This window comes from Lathyrus oleraceus, chromosome 1 (assembly GCF_024323335.1).
Source record: "Lathyrus oleraceus cultivar Zhongwan6 chromosome 1, CAAS_Psat_ZW6_1.0, whole genome shotgun sequence".
NCBI classification, from domain to species: Eukaryota; Viridiplantae; Streptophyta; class Magnoliopsida; order Fabales; family Fabaceae; genus Lathyrus; species Lathyrus oleraceus.
In genome coordinates, this window is record NC_066579.1 from 131,252,865 (window position 1) to 131,267,299 (window position 14,435).

Sequence of the window (14,435 nt, forward strand, 5' to 3'; positions counted from 1 at the left end):
ATTGTTTTTCATAGTTTTGTATGGATGTCTACTTTTTTATGATGCTGGTTTCAAGAATTGTTGCTGTTTGGATTTTTATTTGTGAATTTTTGAATTGATGTTGTGCCAAATTGACCTATTGCATTCAATGTGTTGTGAAATTCTCTATGTTGAGCCATTTGATCCAATCTTTTGCATACATGATCTTCATACATGATATCAATTATTGGTCACTGGTTTGGAATTTTCCTCACATGTTATCATTATTTTTGACACATGGAGATAAATGTGACAATTTGTGTCACATTTTTTACATTGAATTGGTGCATTTTTGTTTACATAGCATTTGCATCATTCTGGACTTGATTTTTTGCATGTTGAACACTCATGACATGAGGAACTTGTATAAAAAATCTCAAGGTCATTGCATGCATTTCTGATTTGATTTGAATTTTCTAAGTTGGAAGTTCATTTTGTGCACATTTTTTGTCATTGCATGGCATAGGCCATTTGAGGCACTTGATTATGGATTTGATGCTGGTCCTTTTGAGGACATTAGATGGAGTGTTTGAATGTGGGATGTGTAGAAGGATGGGTTCTATTTTGGTCATTTGATGGGGTTTTGAATCTTGTCTTTGCACTAGGATTTTGTACATAAACTAACTTTGTTTTGTGTTTCAGGTTTAGATACTCATTGAGGATTGGGTTTGCTCTCACCTTATGAGATGCATTGAGTTCTGACTTATGTTTGTTTTGTAGGTTTTTAAGTGATGTGGTGAGCTCATGAGTTCATTTGAGTGCTTGGGCATTATGCATTGAATTGTGTAACTGTTGGAGGGTTTCACTGCTTGTTTTCTGGTTGTATAACTGAAGTACTAACTGTTTAGTTTTTGTACAGGTACCTTAGTTGCTTGCTTGCTTTTGCTCTTGCTTGAGCATTGGATTGTGGTTGACACACCACTCAGGTAGTTAGCTTCTTACTTCATGTAGTCTGGAAGTCCTGTCACCTTTTTGGCAGGCATTTTGTTGGCAAGTCCTCCTTCAGAGGCTATGTTTGTGTTTGTTTACAATTGTGCCCAAAGACCTTCAAGGAGAGGCATGTGATATTTGATAAGACCTCCAAGAGAAGAGGCAATTGACGGATAAAAGGGATTAGTAGCCAATCCCTCGTTATTCAGTGTGTCGTTCTTTATGCTTGCACTACGTGCTGATGCTTCTGAACATGTACCCCAGATCTTTGTACAGTGTCTGTCAAGTGGAAAAGGATCCCACTTTCTGGATCCCCACGCTTTCTGTGTCACGAGCTCACCCTGGCCAGGGTTAAGAGCATAAGGTCTCATCCTCATTGCCATTTTGATCTGCTCGCCCTGACGTTCAATGTCAGTGGTTAAGAGCCCATTTGATCACCCTTACAGTTTGGCTTATTTGTCGAGGTTGATATGACCCCTCTTGACTAAAGCTCGCCCATTGTTGGGGCCTCTTGTGTGGATATAGTGTGTGATGCTTGTTCACTTGTGTTGGTGTGTTTATTTGCTTTCCTCTTCTCATCTCCATTTTTGTAGGAGTTGTATGATTGATTTCTGAGGAAGTTGAATGCATGTTAGAGACCTCAACTTAGGGATATTGATTGCATGACAACTATTAGGCTCGAGTCTTAGTCTCCCTATTAGTTTGTTGTCTCCCTGGTCTCTGGTTAGGAGAGTGTTTTATGTAACACCCCAATTAAACTAAGCTAATTAATTAATTTAAATTAATATTTTATTTATTAATTTAATTGAATAATTGGAAGTTTGGATTATTATTATTTTATTATTATTTTGGAATAATAATTATTGGGATAATTATTTATTGGAATAATATATAAGTTGGAATTTAGAAAAATCCCATTTTTGGTAAAAAGGTTATTTTTCACGTGAAAAGGGAAAAGAGGCAGAAAGGGCAAAAAGCCAGAGAACGAAGGCTGAAGGAAGGAGAAGCTTGGAGCTCGGAAGCCGCCGGATTAACTCAGGTAAGGGGGGTTTATCGTTGATTAACGGGTATTATATGATAATATGTCATGGGTAGTGATAGACCTTTAATTTACCTTTGAATTGGAGGAGTATGGTGAATTTGTGAAAATGATTGAGGAATGGAATTGGATGATAAATCGAAGCAAATCCGTAGAAATTAGATGGAATAGTGTTAGGATTTTGTGAGATTGAACAGGATATGAAGTGTATAAGACGATAGGAGTGATTTTGTGTAAGAATTGAATCGTGGAAGGTGAGATCGAATAGAACTCGTAGCAGAAAAGCCATTGCAGATCTGAGAATGCTGGTTTCTGGTCATACGCGTATGGCACTAGGCAATACGCGTATGAGATGGCTGGTACGCGTATGGCGCTAGGCAATACGCGTATGGATGAGGAAGATGATGTTTTTAACGTAAAATTGTCTCTGTTGGTACGCGTATGAGAAGTTGGTACGCGTAGCATACGCGTATGGAAGTGGGCAATACGCGTATGGCTTGGTCCGGATTTGGGCAATACGCGTATGGGCATAGGCAATACGCGTATGGGCAGGATTGTGATTTCCTGTGCTGCTGTTGTGCAGTTTTTGACTGTTTAGGCTGAGTAGTGAGACTTAGCTGAGGTATGATGTTGTAGGGATCAGTTCCCGTTGTTTTGAGTGGTATAGGTATTAGTAGAACGGGCTAATACTGTGGTTGACTTTGTGGCATGATATGATATGCTTTTGTGATTAATTATGTTGATAATGTGTGATGGTATACATGATGATGTGAATGTATACATGTGTGAATAGACTGTATTATGGCTTAGAGTGTGAGCATGTGTCTATTCTTGATTGTTGTTGATGTTGCATTGCTAGATGACTAGCATGCATATTGTGGCCTTCGGGTGGTAGCTAATTCCCATGGTGAGGAATTAGTGAGTAGATCATTTTGATTATTGTTGTTGATGTTTGCATGCTAGGTGATTAGCGTGCATTTCATGGCCCATTTGGGGTGGTAGCTAATTCCCATGGTGAGGAATTAGTGAGTGAGTCACTATGTCTCAAATGAGTGGGACTAGTGAGCTTGGTAGCCGTGCCTGGATTTGGACGGTGAGGTTGAACTATATGTTCATAAATAGTCGGTACCGCATGCATAGGGTCTCATTGCATAATAAATGTATGGCATATAATATGAATGGATGTATTCCAGTATTATATGTGTATTGTGTGTTATATTGTTGATGTTGAATATGGTTGAGAATCTACTGTCGAGTATGATGTTTGAACGAATATTGTTGTTGCTGAATGCGTAGTCTGATTAGGGTGAATTAATGTGTTAATTACTTGGCATTACATATTGTTCTATAATGCTCATTATATTGATTGAGATACTCACCCTTACACCTATTTTTCAGGTAACGAGAAATGAGTTGAGTAGAAGCAATTGCTTGGAGTCTAGAGTAGTTCTTATGGGTCATGCTCTGATAGATGTAACATCGGGAGGGGATGTTTTAATTTATTTGATTTCTGTTGTTGAATGATTGACATGTATTGTGTTACATGTTTTACATTGATGTTGAATTATTCCGCTGCGATTTATGCAAAGAATCTTATTTGATTAAAGAAATGAGCATGACAGGATATTTTAATGATTTTTGTGAAATGATTGTGTGACACCCTTCGGGGCATAATTACTCTGATGAACATATTGTTATTTTAATTATAATAATTTGGGGTATTTAGAAGGGTGTTACATTAGTGGTATCTGAGCATAGTCGGTCGAGTCGAGTCGTAAATTTTTCTGTTTCCCCTGTACGGGATAGGTGTTGTGTAACCCTATCAGTACTTATTTATTTAGCTTGTTTGGGTTTTCAGAATAGAGATGGCTGGAAGAGGTAGAGATGATGCTGCGATTGCTGAGGCTCTGGGTATGCTAGCGGGAGTACTTGGAGGAAATCCGAATGTTATGGGAATGGGAGCTGCTCGTCAGTTGAGTGAGTTCCAGAAGAACAATCCTCCAATGTTTAAGGGAGCATACGATCCAGATGGCGCTCAGAAGTGGTTAAAGGAGATAGAGAGGATCTTCAGAGTAACTGAGTGTGCTGATAACCAGAAGGTCAGGTTCGGTACACATATGCTGTCAGAGGAAGCTGATGATTGGTGGGTTGCTACTCGCACTGAGTTGGAAGCTGCTGGAGATGCTGAGATTACTTGGACTGTGTTCAGAGAGAGATTTCTGAGGAAGTATTTTCCCGAGGATGTCAGAGGAAAGAAAGAGATAGAGTTCTTGGAATTGAAGCAGGGTAACCGGTCTGTTACGGAGTATGCTGCTAAGTTCACAGAGTTGTCTAAGTATTATACTCCCTATGCTGAGGCTGCTGGGGAATTTTCCAAGTGTGTGAAGTTTGAGAACGGGTTGCGTCCCGAGATCAAGCAGGCGATTGGATATCAGAGGATTAGAGTGTTTTCTGATTTGGTTGACTGTTGCAGGATTTTCGAACAGGATTCCAAGGCAAGAGCTGAGAGCTATCAGCAGAGAGTTGATAGGAGAGGCAAGAATCAGATGGATCGTGGAAAACCGTATGCAGCTGGCAAAGGTTTTCAGAGGCAGAGTGGGACGAAGAGGACTAGTGGGGGATATTCTAGTGCTCCTGTTAAGTGTTACAGATGTGGTCAGGCTGGACATCGTATCCATGAGTGTACCAGTAATGAGAAGAAGTGTTTCAAATGTGGAAAAGGTGGTCATTTAGCTGCAGATTGCCGGTTGAAGACTGTGACTTGTTTCAACTGTGGAGAGTTGGGTCATATCAGTCCACAGTGTCCTAAGCCGAAGAAAGAGAATCAGTCAGGAGGCAAGGTTTTTGCTTTATCAGGTTCTGAGACTTCTGCAGATGATCGTTTGATCCGAGGTACGTGTTATATTAATGGCTTTCCTCTTATAGCTATTATTGACACAGGTGCTACTCATTCTTTTATATCTGTGGATTGTGCTGTGAAGCTTAAGTTAGAGATATCTAAGATGTTTGGAAGTATGGTGATTGATACTCCTGCGAAGGGTTCAGTAACTACTACTTCAGTTTGTCTAAGTTGTCCCTTGAGTATTTTCGGTAGAGACTTTGGGATAGACCTTGTGTGTCTTCCACTAGTGCAGATTGATGTTATTCTGGGTATGAACTGGTTGGTGTTTAACCGAGTTTCTATCAACTGTTTTGATAAGACTGTGATTTTTCCTGAGGTTGAGGAAGGAAAGAATTTGTTTCTATCTGCAAGGCAGGTGAATGAGGCAGTAGTAGATGGGGCAGAGTTGTTTATGCTGTTAGCGACTATGGAAGCTAAAGATAAACTGGTGATTGGGGATCTAGCGGTGGTGTGTGATTTTCCTGATGTGTTTCCGGAAGAGGTTAATGAATTGCCGCCAGAGCGTGAAGTTGAGTTCTCGATTGATTTGGTACCTGGTACTAGACCGATATCGATGGCTCCTTATCGTATGTCTGCTGTTGAGCTAGCTGAATTGAAGAGTCAATTGGAAGATTTGTTGGATAAGAAATTTATTCGTCCGAGTGTGTCACCGTGGGGTGCACCAGTGTTATTGGTTAAGAAGAAAGAAGGTACTATGAGGTTGTGTGTGGACTACAGGCAACTGAATAAAGTGACGATCAAGAATCGGTATCCTTTGCCGAGGATTGATGATTTGATGGATCAATTGGTTGGTGCGAGTGTGTTCAGCAAAATAGATTTGAGATCTGGGTATCATCAGATACGTGTGAAAACTGAGGATATTCAGAAGACTGCTTTCAGAACAAGGTATGGACATTATGAGTATTCTGTAATGCCTTTTGGTGTGACTAATGCGCCTGGAGTATTTATGGAGTATATGAATAGGATTTTTCATCCGTATCTAGATCAGTTTGTTGTGGTGTTTATTGATGACATTTTGGTGTATTCGAAATCTGAAGAAGAGCATGCTGAGCATTTGAGAGTGGTTTTGGGAGTTCTACGAGAAAAGAAGTTATTTGCTAAACTGTCGAAGTGTGAATTTTGGTTAGAAGAAGTTAGTTTTCTTGGGCATGTGATTTCAAGAGGTGGTGTTGCTGTTGATCCTTCTAAGATAGAAGCGGTATCTAAGTGGGAAGCTCCGAAGTCAGTTTCTGAGATAAGAAGTTTTCTTGGACTTGCAGGTTATTATCGGAAGTTTATTGAGGGATTTTCTAAGTTGGCGTTACCGTTGACGATGTTGACTAGAAAGGGGCAAGCGTTTGTTTGGGATTCAAAATGTGAAGAAGGTTTCCAAGAGTTAAAGAGAAGGTTGACTACTGCTCCTATCCTGATATTACCGAGTCCGTCAGAACTATTTGAGGTTTATTGTGATGCTTCATTGTTGGGTTTAGGTGGTGTGTTGATGCAGAATAAGCAGGTTATAGCTTATGCTTCGAGACAGCTAAGGGTTCATGAGAGGAACTATCCGACACATGATTTAGAGTTGGCAGCTGTGGTATTTGTTCTGAAGTTGTGGAGGCATTATTTGTATGGATCAAGATTTGAAGTTTTCAGTGACCATAAAAGTTTAAAGTATTTATTTGATCAGAAAGAGCTGAATATGAGACAGAGGAGATGGTTAGAGTTTCTGAAGGATTATGATTTTGGTTTGAATTATCATCCGGGTAAAGCAAATGTAGTGGCTGATGCGTTGAGTCGGAAATCCTTACATATGTCTATGTTAATGGTTAAGGAATTTGATTTAATTGAGCAGTTTAGAGACTTGAGTTTGGTGTGTGAGAGTACTCACAATAGTGTTAAATTGGGAATGTTGAAGTTAACAAGTGGTATTCTGGATGAGATCAGAGAGGGTCAGAAATCCGATATGCTTTTGGTTGATAAGTTGACTCTAGTGAATCAAGGTCAGGGTGGTGAATTCCGAGTTGATGAGAATGATGTTTTGAGATTTGGTGACCGGGTGTGTATTCCGGATGTTGCCGAGCTTAAGAAGAGTATTCTTGAAGAAGGACATCGTAGTGGCTTGAGTATTCATCCTGGAGCTACAAAGATGTATCATGATTTGAAGAAGTTATTTTGGTGGCCGGGAATGAAAAGAGAAATTGCGAGTTTTGTTTATTCCTGTTTGACTTGTCAGAAGTCAAAGATTGAGCATCAGAAGCCGTCTGGGCTAATGCAACCGTTGGCTATTCCAGAGTGGAAGTGGGATAGTATCAGTATGGATTTTGTTTCTGGTTTGCCGAGAACAAATAAGAATTTTGAAGCCATTTGGGTGATTGTTGACAGGTTGACAAAATCGGCTCATTTCATTCCGATCAGAATGGATTATCCGTTAGGGCGATTAGCTGAGTTGTATATTGAGAAGATTGTAAGTTTGCATGGTATTCCGTTGAGTATTGTTTCGGACAGAGATCCTAGATTTACATCGAAGTTCTGGGAAGGTTTGCAGAAGGCTTTGGGAACTAAGTTGAGATTGAGTTCTGCATATCATCCGCAGACTGATGGTCAGACTGAGAGGACGATTCAGTCATTAGAGGATCTTTTGAGAGCTTGTGTTTTGGAAAAAGGAGGTGCTTGGGATTGTTATTTACCTTTGATTGAGTTTACCTACAACAATAGTTTTCATTCGAGCATTGGTATGGCACCGTTTGAAGCTTTGTATGGTAGGAGATGTCGGACACCTTTATGTTGGTATGAGTCCGGTGAGAGTGTTGTGGTCGGACCGGAGATTGTTCAACAAACTACAGAAAAGATTAGAATGATTCAGGAGAAGATGAGAATTGCTCAGAGTCGTCAGAAGAGTTATCATGATAAGAGAAGGAAGTCACTTGAGTTCCAAGAGGGAGATCATGTGTTTCTTCGTGTTACTCCGATAACTGGTGTTGGTCGAGCTTTGAAGTCGAAGAAGTTGACACCTCGATTTATTGGTCCTTATCAGATTTTGGAGAGGATAGGAGAGGTAGCCTATCGTATCGCTTTACCGCCGTCGCTTGCAAATTTGCATGAGGTTTTTCATGTGTCTCAGTTGAGGAGGTACATTCATGATCCGTCGCATGTAGTCCAAATAGATGATGTACAGGTGAGAGATAACCTGACTGTTGAAACATCACCTATGAGGATCGAGGATCGAGAGTTGAAGCAGTTGCGGGGTAAAGAGATCGCCTTGGTGAAGGTAGCTTGGGGAGGACCAGCAGGTGGCAATGTGACTTGGGAACTTGAGAGCCAAATGAAGGAGTCTTATCCGGAGTTGTTCGCTTGAGGTATGTTTTCGAGGACGAAAACTCTTTTAGTGGGGGAGAGTTGTAACACCCCAATTAAACTAAGCTAATTAATTAATTTAAATTAATATTTTATTTATTAATTTAATTGAATAATTGGAAGTTTGGATTATTATTATTTTATTATTATTTTGGAATAATAATTATTGGGATAATTATTTATTGGAATAATATATAAGTTGGAATTTAGAAAAATCCCATTTTTGGTAAAAAGGTTATTTTTCACGTGAAAAGGGAAAAGAGGCAGAAAGGGCAAAAAGCCAGAGAACGAAGGCTGAAGGAAGGAGAAGCTTGGAGCTCGGAAGCCGCCGGATTAACTCAGGTAAGGGGGGTTTATCGTTGATTAACGGGTATTATATGATAATATGTCATGGGTAGTGATAGACCTTTAATTTACCTTTGAATTGGAGGAGTATGGTGAATTTGTGAAAATGATTGAGGAATGGAATTGGATGATAAATCGAAGCAAATCCGTAGAAATTAGATGGAATAGTGTTAGGATTTTGTGAGATTGAACAGGATATGAAGTGTATAAGACGATAGGAGTGATTTTGTGTAAGAATTGAATCGTGGAAGGTGAGATCGAATAGAACTCGTAGCAGAAAAGCCATTGCAGATCTGAGAATGCTGGTTTCTGGTCATACGCGTATGGCACTAGGAAATACGCGTATGAGATGGCTGGTACGCGTATGGCGCTAGGCAATACGCGTATGGATGAGGAAGATGATGTTTTTAACGTAAAATTGTCTCTGTTGGTACGCGTATGAGAAGTTGGTACGCGTAGCATACGCGTATGGAAGTGGGCAATACGCGTATGGCTTGGTCCGGATTTGGGCAATACGCGTATGGGCATAGGCAATACGCGTATGGGCAGGATTGTGATTTCCTGTGCTGCTGTTGTGCAGTTTTTGACTGTTTAGGCTGAGTAGTGAGACTTAGCTGAGGTATGATGTTGTAGGGATCAGTTCCCGTTGTTTTGAGTGGTATAGGTATTAGTAGAACGGGCTAATATTGTGGTTGACTTTGTGGCATGATATGATATGCTTTTGTGATTAATTATGTTGATAATGTGTGATGGTATACATGATGATGTGAATGTATACATGTGTGAATAGACTGTATTATGGCTTAGAGTGTGAGCATGTGTCTATTCTTGATTGTTGTTGATGTTGCATTGCTAGATGACTAGCATGCATATTGTGGCCTTCGGGTGGTAGCTAATTCCCATGGTGAGGAATTAGTGAGTAGATCATTTTGATTATTGTTGTTGATGTTTGCATGCTAGGTGATTAGCGTGCATTTCATGGCCCATTTGGGGTGGTAGCTAATTCCCATGGTGAGGAATTAGTGAGTGAGTCACTATGTCTCAAATGAGTGGGACTAGTGAGCTTGGTAGCCGTGCCTGGATTTGGACGGTGAGGTTGAACTATATGTTCACAAATAGTCGGTACCGCATGCATAGGGTCTCATTGCATAATAAATGTATGGCATATAATATGAATGGATGTATTCCAGTATTATATGTGTATTGTGTGTTATATTGTTGATGTTGAATATGGTTGAGAATCTACTGTCGAGTATGATGTTTGAACAAATATTGCTGTTGCTGAATGCGTAGTCTGATTAGGGTGAATTAATGTGTTAATTACTTGGCATTACATATTGTTCTATAATGCTCATTATATTGATTGAGATACTCACCCTTACACCTATTTTTCAGGTAACGAGAAATGAGTTGAGTAGAAGCAATTGCTTGGAGTCTAGAGTAGTTCTTATGGGTCATGCTCTGATAGATGTAACATCGGGAGGGGATGTTTTAATTTATTTGATTTCTGTTGTTGAATGATTGACATGTATTGTGTTACATGTTTTACATTGATGTTGAATTATTCCGCTGCGATTTATGCAAAGAATCTTATTTGATTAAAGAAATGAGCATGACAGGATATTTTAATGATTTTTGTGAAATGATTGTGTGACACCCTTCGGGGCATAATTACTCTGATGAACATATTGTTATTTTAATTATAATAATTTGGGGTATTTAGAAGGGTGTTACATTTTACCCCTGTTAAGGAGAACTACGTCGCCCTGATTCTCATACCAGATGAGATACGTAGGCAGGAGGTTGAGGACAATCTCTCCGGGCACCCTTTTATTTTTTTTTGTGTGTTCACCTTTTTTCTTTTCTTTGTGTGTTCACCCTTTATTTGGCGTTGGGTGTGAGTACCCGTTTGTTCAGCATGTGTGTGTGTGGTATGTTTATACCTTGGGGATTTCTTCTGATATCATTTGGGGTTCATTTGTGACGGTTGTCACTCATTCGGGGTTCATCTTCGGGGTTTCATTCTGATAACTTTTTTTTGGTGTTCGCTGGTTAGCATTGTTATTGTTAGGAGTCGGATGTAAGTCCATGTATTGGCATTCTGTTTCCTGTTTGCTATTGTTAGGAGTCGGGAGTAAGTCCATGTATTGGCATTCTGTTTCCTTTTGTTTTGTCATTGTTGGGAGTCGGGTGTAAGTCCATGTATTGGCATTCTGTTTCCCTTTGTTTGTTATTGTTAGGAGTTGGATGTAAGTCCATGTATTGGCATTCTGTTTCCTGTTGAGTGTTTATTTTGACGTCTCAGCGTCCCTTTTTGGTGTCTTATTTCGGTGTGCGTTAGCCGAGCTACGAGTGCTCTGATTCTCCTCTGGATAGAGAAGATACGTAGGCATAAGACGCGATGTCTTAGCGAGCATGCCTCCCTTTCCCCGAACTACGTCGACTCTGATGTTTGTTTCTGACAAACTACGTAGGCCCAGGATGCGACATCCTGCCAAGTCCACTTCCTCCGTTTTCTTTCTTTCCCCACCTGTTTATTATTCCAGTTTGTGCAGTTTTTTGAGCAATTTATTAGCAGCAACCCTTTCCTATTCTTTGAGCTATCTTTTGAGCGTGGATCCCGTCGAGTACGGCGGACGTGAGGGGTGCTAATACCTTCCCCTTGCGTAACCGACTCTCGTACCTTGTAATCTCTGGTCGTAAGACCGTTCCTTTCCCTTTCTTAGGTTAGTTCTGCGCTCCCTTTCCGTCATAGGATGAATAGCGTCGGTGGCGGCTCTGTATATTTTTCCGCCGGTTGTTTTTCGCGTTGCGACAGGGAGGACTTCTCTTTCCTGGATGTCCTCCGACTTCTTTAACATGAGACAACAGTCGACCTCTCTGAATTAAGATCTCAATTTCTTTTTTTAGCTGATAACAATTCTATGTGTGGTGTCCACAAAGTCTGTTGTATGCACATCATGCACTCTCTCATCTTTTTCCATCACAGCATGGACCCCTTTTAGACGCCCCGGTATGGGAAGTAATTTGAGATCATAAACTTCTCTCAAGATATCCTCTTGTATGGAATTCAATGGTGCGTACTCAGCCTCTTTGTCAAACAGACGTCGGGATGGCCTCATTGTTGTCTGGTCCCTAAGTCCGGACTTAGGGTACTCCTTCTTGTGCCCAGATCCTTCCTCTTTAGCTCACATTTTTTCTTTAGCATCTCGAGATCTCTTTTCCATGTTACTTTCCTCCCCTTTGATGTAGCATTTCGCTCTGATAATAACCTCATCCGTATTGGATGATGGCTTTTCTGCTAGGGATTCATTGAACTGCCCCGGCTTTGAGACCATGTTGAAATGCTCACACGAACATTTCCTGATTCAGATGAGACACTTTAATTGTTTCTTCATTAAACCTTGCCAAATATTCTCTAAGAGATTCTTAGTATCCTTGTCGGACGTTAAATAAACTGGTAGTCGATATTTTTCTATGTTTGCTTGTTGAAAAGTGTTGTACCATCTTTTTAGTTAAGTCCTGGTAGCTAACGACCGAGAATCTAGGTAAACTCATATATCATCGCAAAGCTCCCTCTTTAAAGGTCTCGACCATGAGTTTACATTTAAGGAAGTCGGAAGCCCCTATTATTTCCATCTAATTATTGATTGCAATAATATGCTCCTGAGGATCAGTTTTACCATCAAAAGCTACCAACGACGGTGGTTTAAAATTCTCTAGAGTTTGATCATCCCATAATACCTCGGACAAAGGTTAGGAATCTAGAGGCTCCTCATCTGCGTCCCCATCTTGTTGATTGTGTGCCTGAGCAAGTTTTACTGAGGCCCCACGATGGGCGCCAAATGTTCTTGCTAAAAAACACCAAAAGGTTGACTTCCCCGTTATCAGTCAGTGAGAGCCTAACATGATTGGTTTAAGTGTCTGTTTATGTATTTTCTCAGGTGGTTCTTGCTTAATTTCTTTATCCAGGGAATCTCCTATTTATATGACTTGACTCATCCATGATCCATCAATGTTTACCCCTTCATATCCCTCATAAAGGCAGCCTCAGATAACGTATGTCACCCCTATAATTTCCAGGTAACTTCTTTCCCATTAATATATGTAACTCTCATGCCATCATGGAGCATTCTGTAACTATTTCTTGTGACTCTTCATATGGCATTCTAGCATTCACATCGGATTCGACTTGTATGTATGAATTCGGTTCCGACATACTTGTTTTAGTGCTCCTAACCGGTTTCCGACTTGGGTATGGTTGTGATTATCTGACTTACTTGTTTCTTCGTACTCAGTTTTTTCACCAACTTGACTTCAAGAAATTCCGATATATATATATATATATATATATATATATATATATATATATATATATATATATATATATATATATATGTAATTATATCTTGATTTCTAAAAAACCAAATCTAAAAAGCTAAAAGAGCTGAAGATTAGAGATAGAAAGAGTAAAATTGATCAATTGCAAAAAAATATACATTTTTAATTCTTTAGTATCGGTCATCAAGTTTTTTTAGATGTCCCTGTATATACTATTGTCACCTTCTTTATATATTCAACTTTTTTGTGGTGATTGTATTAGCAAGTGGATCAATAATCAATCTATTAACTATATTATATCATCCTCTCAAAGAAAGGGTTGACTTTAAAAAAGACTAATATAAAAGATTGCAAAACTAAACATTGGCAAATCATCAAAACTTTGAAACAAAAACTAGCATCTTCAAGACCAAACTCCTCATCCAAAGAAAATGAAGCAGAAGACAAAAGCACTTGTGATTGGATTAATAGGTGCAGCTTTTACTTTACTTGCATACTCACAAACCTTCATATCACCAAGTACAAGCATCACAATTGGACTTCTTGTTCTCATGTTGGGGTTCCTAGTAGGAGAAGGTTTCATATCTCTTTAATTCATCCTTCATCTATATCATGAATTTATTTTACATGTTTGTGTGTAATTAGTCTTTAATGGGATATTTTTAATTTTTGTAATTCTTATTTATTTTTCTTTCATATTTTGAGTCTGTTTAAATATTGGTGTATGAAGGATTGAAGGAAAAAATTATTTATATTTTGAGGTTATGTATTTTGATTCATTTGCCTATTTTCTTTTTATTTATAAGTAATAACCACTAAAACCTACGCATACAACTTTGAGTTTGAGTTAAATATTGGTCAACGATGGATTGAAGGAAAAATTATTTATATTTTTAATTCATATATTTTATTTATTTGTCTATTTTATTTTATTGGTAGACGAAATGATAATAATGGCTAAATAACCATTCACACGACTTTGAATTTGCATTTTTTTTCCAATAACAGAATGTATTGGTATATAAAAGGTTGATGGAAAAATTATTTATATTTTGAATTCATGTGTTTTATTTCATTTATCAATTTTATTTTAGATTTAATATATCTTTTAGTTATATATCGTAATCTTAAAATTTATTTTGATCTCTTAACTTTAAAAAAATTAATATTAAGATATGAACTCTTTGATAGGTAAGATGTTAATCATTTTTGTCTAAAACTTTTTTTTGCTAATAAGTCAAAAGATATTACTATGAGACGTTTTAAAAAATTTAATTTATACATTTTTAAATTAAGAGATAAAAAAAATTAAAATTAAAATACGGAATTAAAAAAGAAATTTTTTTTAAAATAACCATGTATTTCAAAAAAAAAATCGAAAAATGACCAATAATTCAAAAAAAAATTACCAGGTTTTGAAGAGGATGTCCCAAATAAATTGGCGCACCCCCAATGCACTAAGAGGATGCGCCAATAGCATTGGCGCATGCATTGGGCTCCTCATGAGGAGGCGCCAATGCTATTGGC

General features: G+C 38.6%; 1 protein-coding gene across 1 annotated transcript; it reads left to right on the forward strand.

Moving 5' to 3' along the window:
- The first annotated feature begins 13,185 nt into the window (after positions 1-13,185).
- Positions 13,186-13,687, forward strand: LOC127115523 (uncharacterized). The gene has a single exon (XM_051047051.1). The coding sequence runs from the start codon at positions 13,340-13,342 to the stop codon at positions 13,499-13,501; it is 162 nt and encodes a 53-aa protein (XP_050903008.1). The 5' UTR covers positions 13,186-13,339; the 3' UTR covers positions 13,502-13,687.
- The last annotated feature ends 748 nt before the right edge of the window (positions 13,688-14,435 follow it).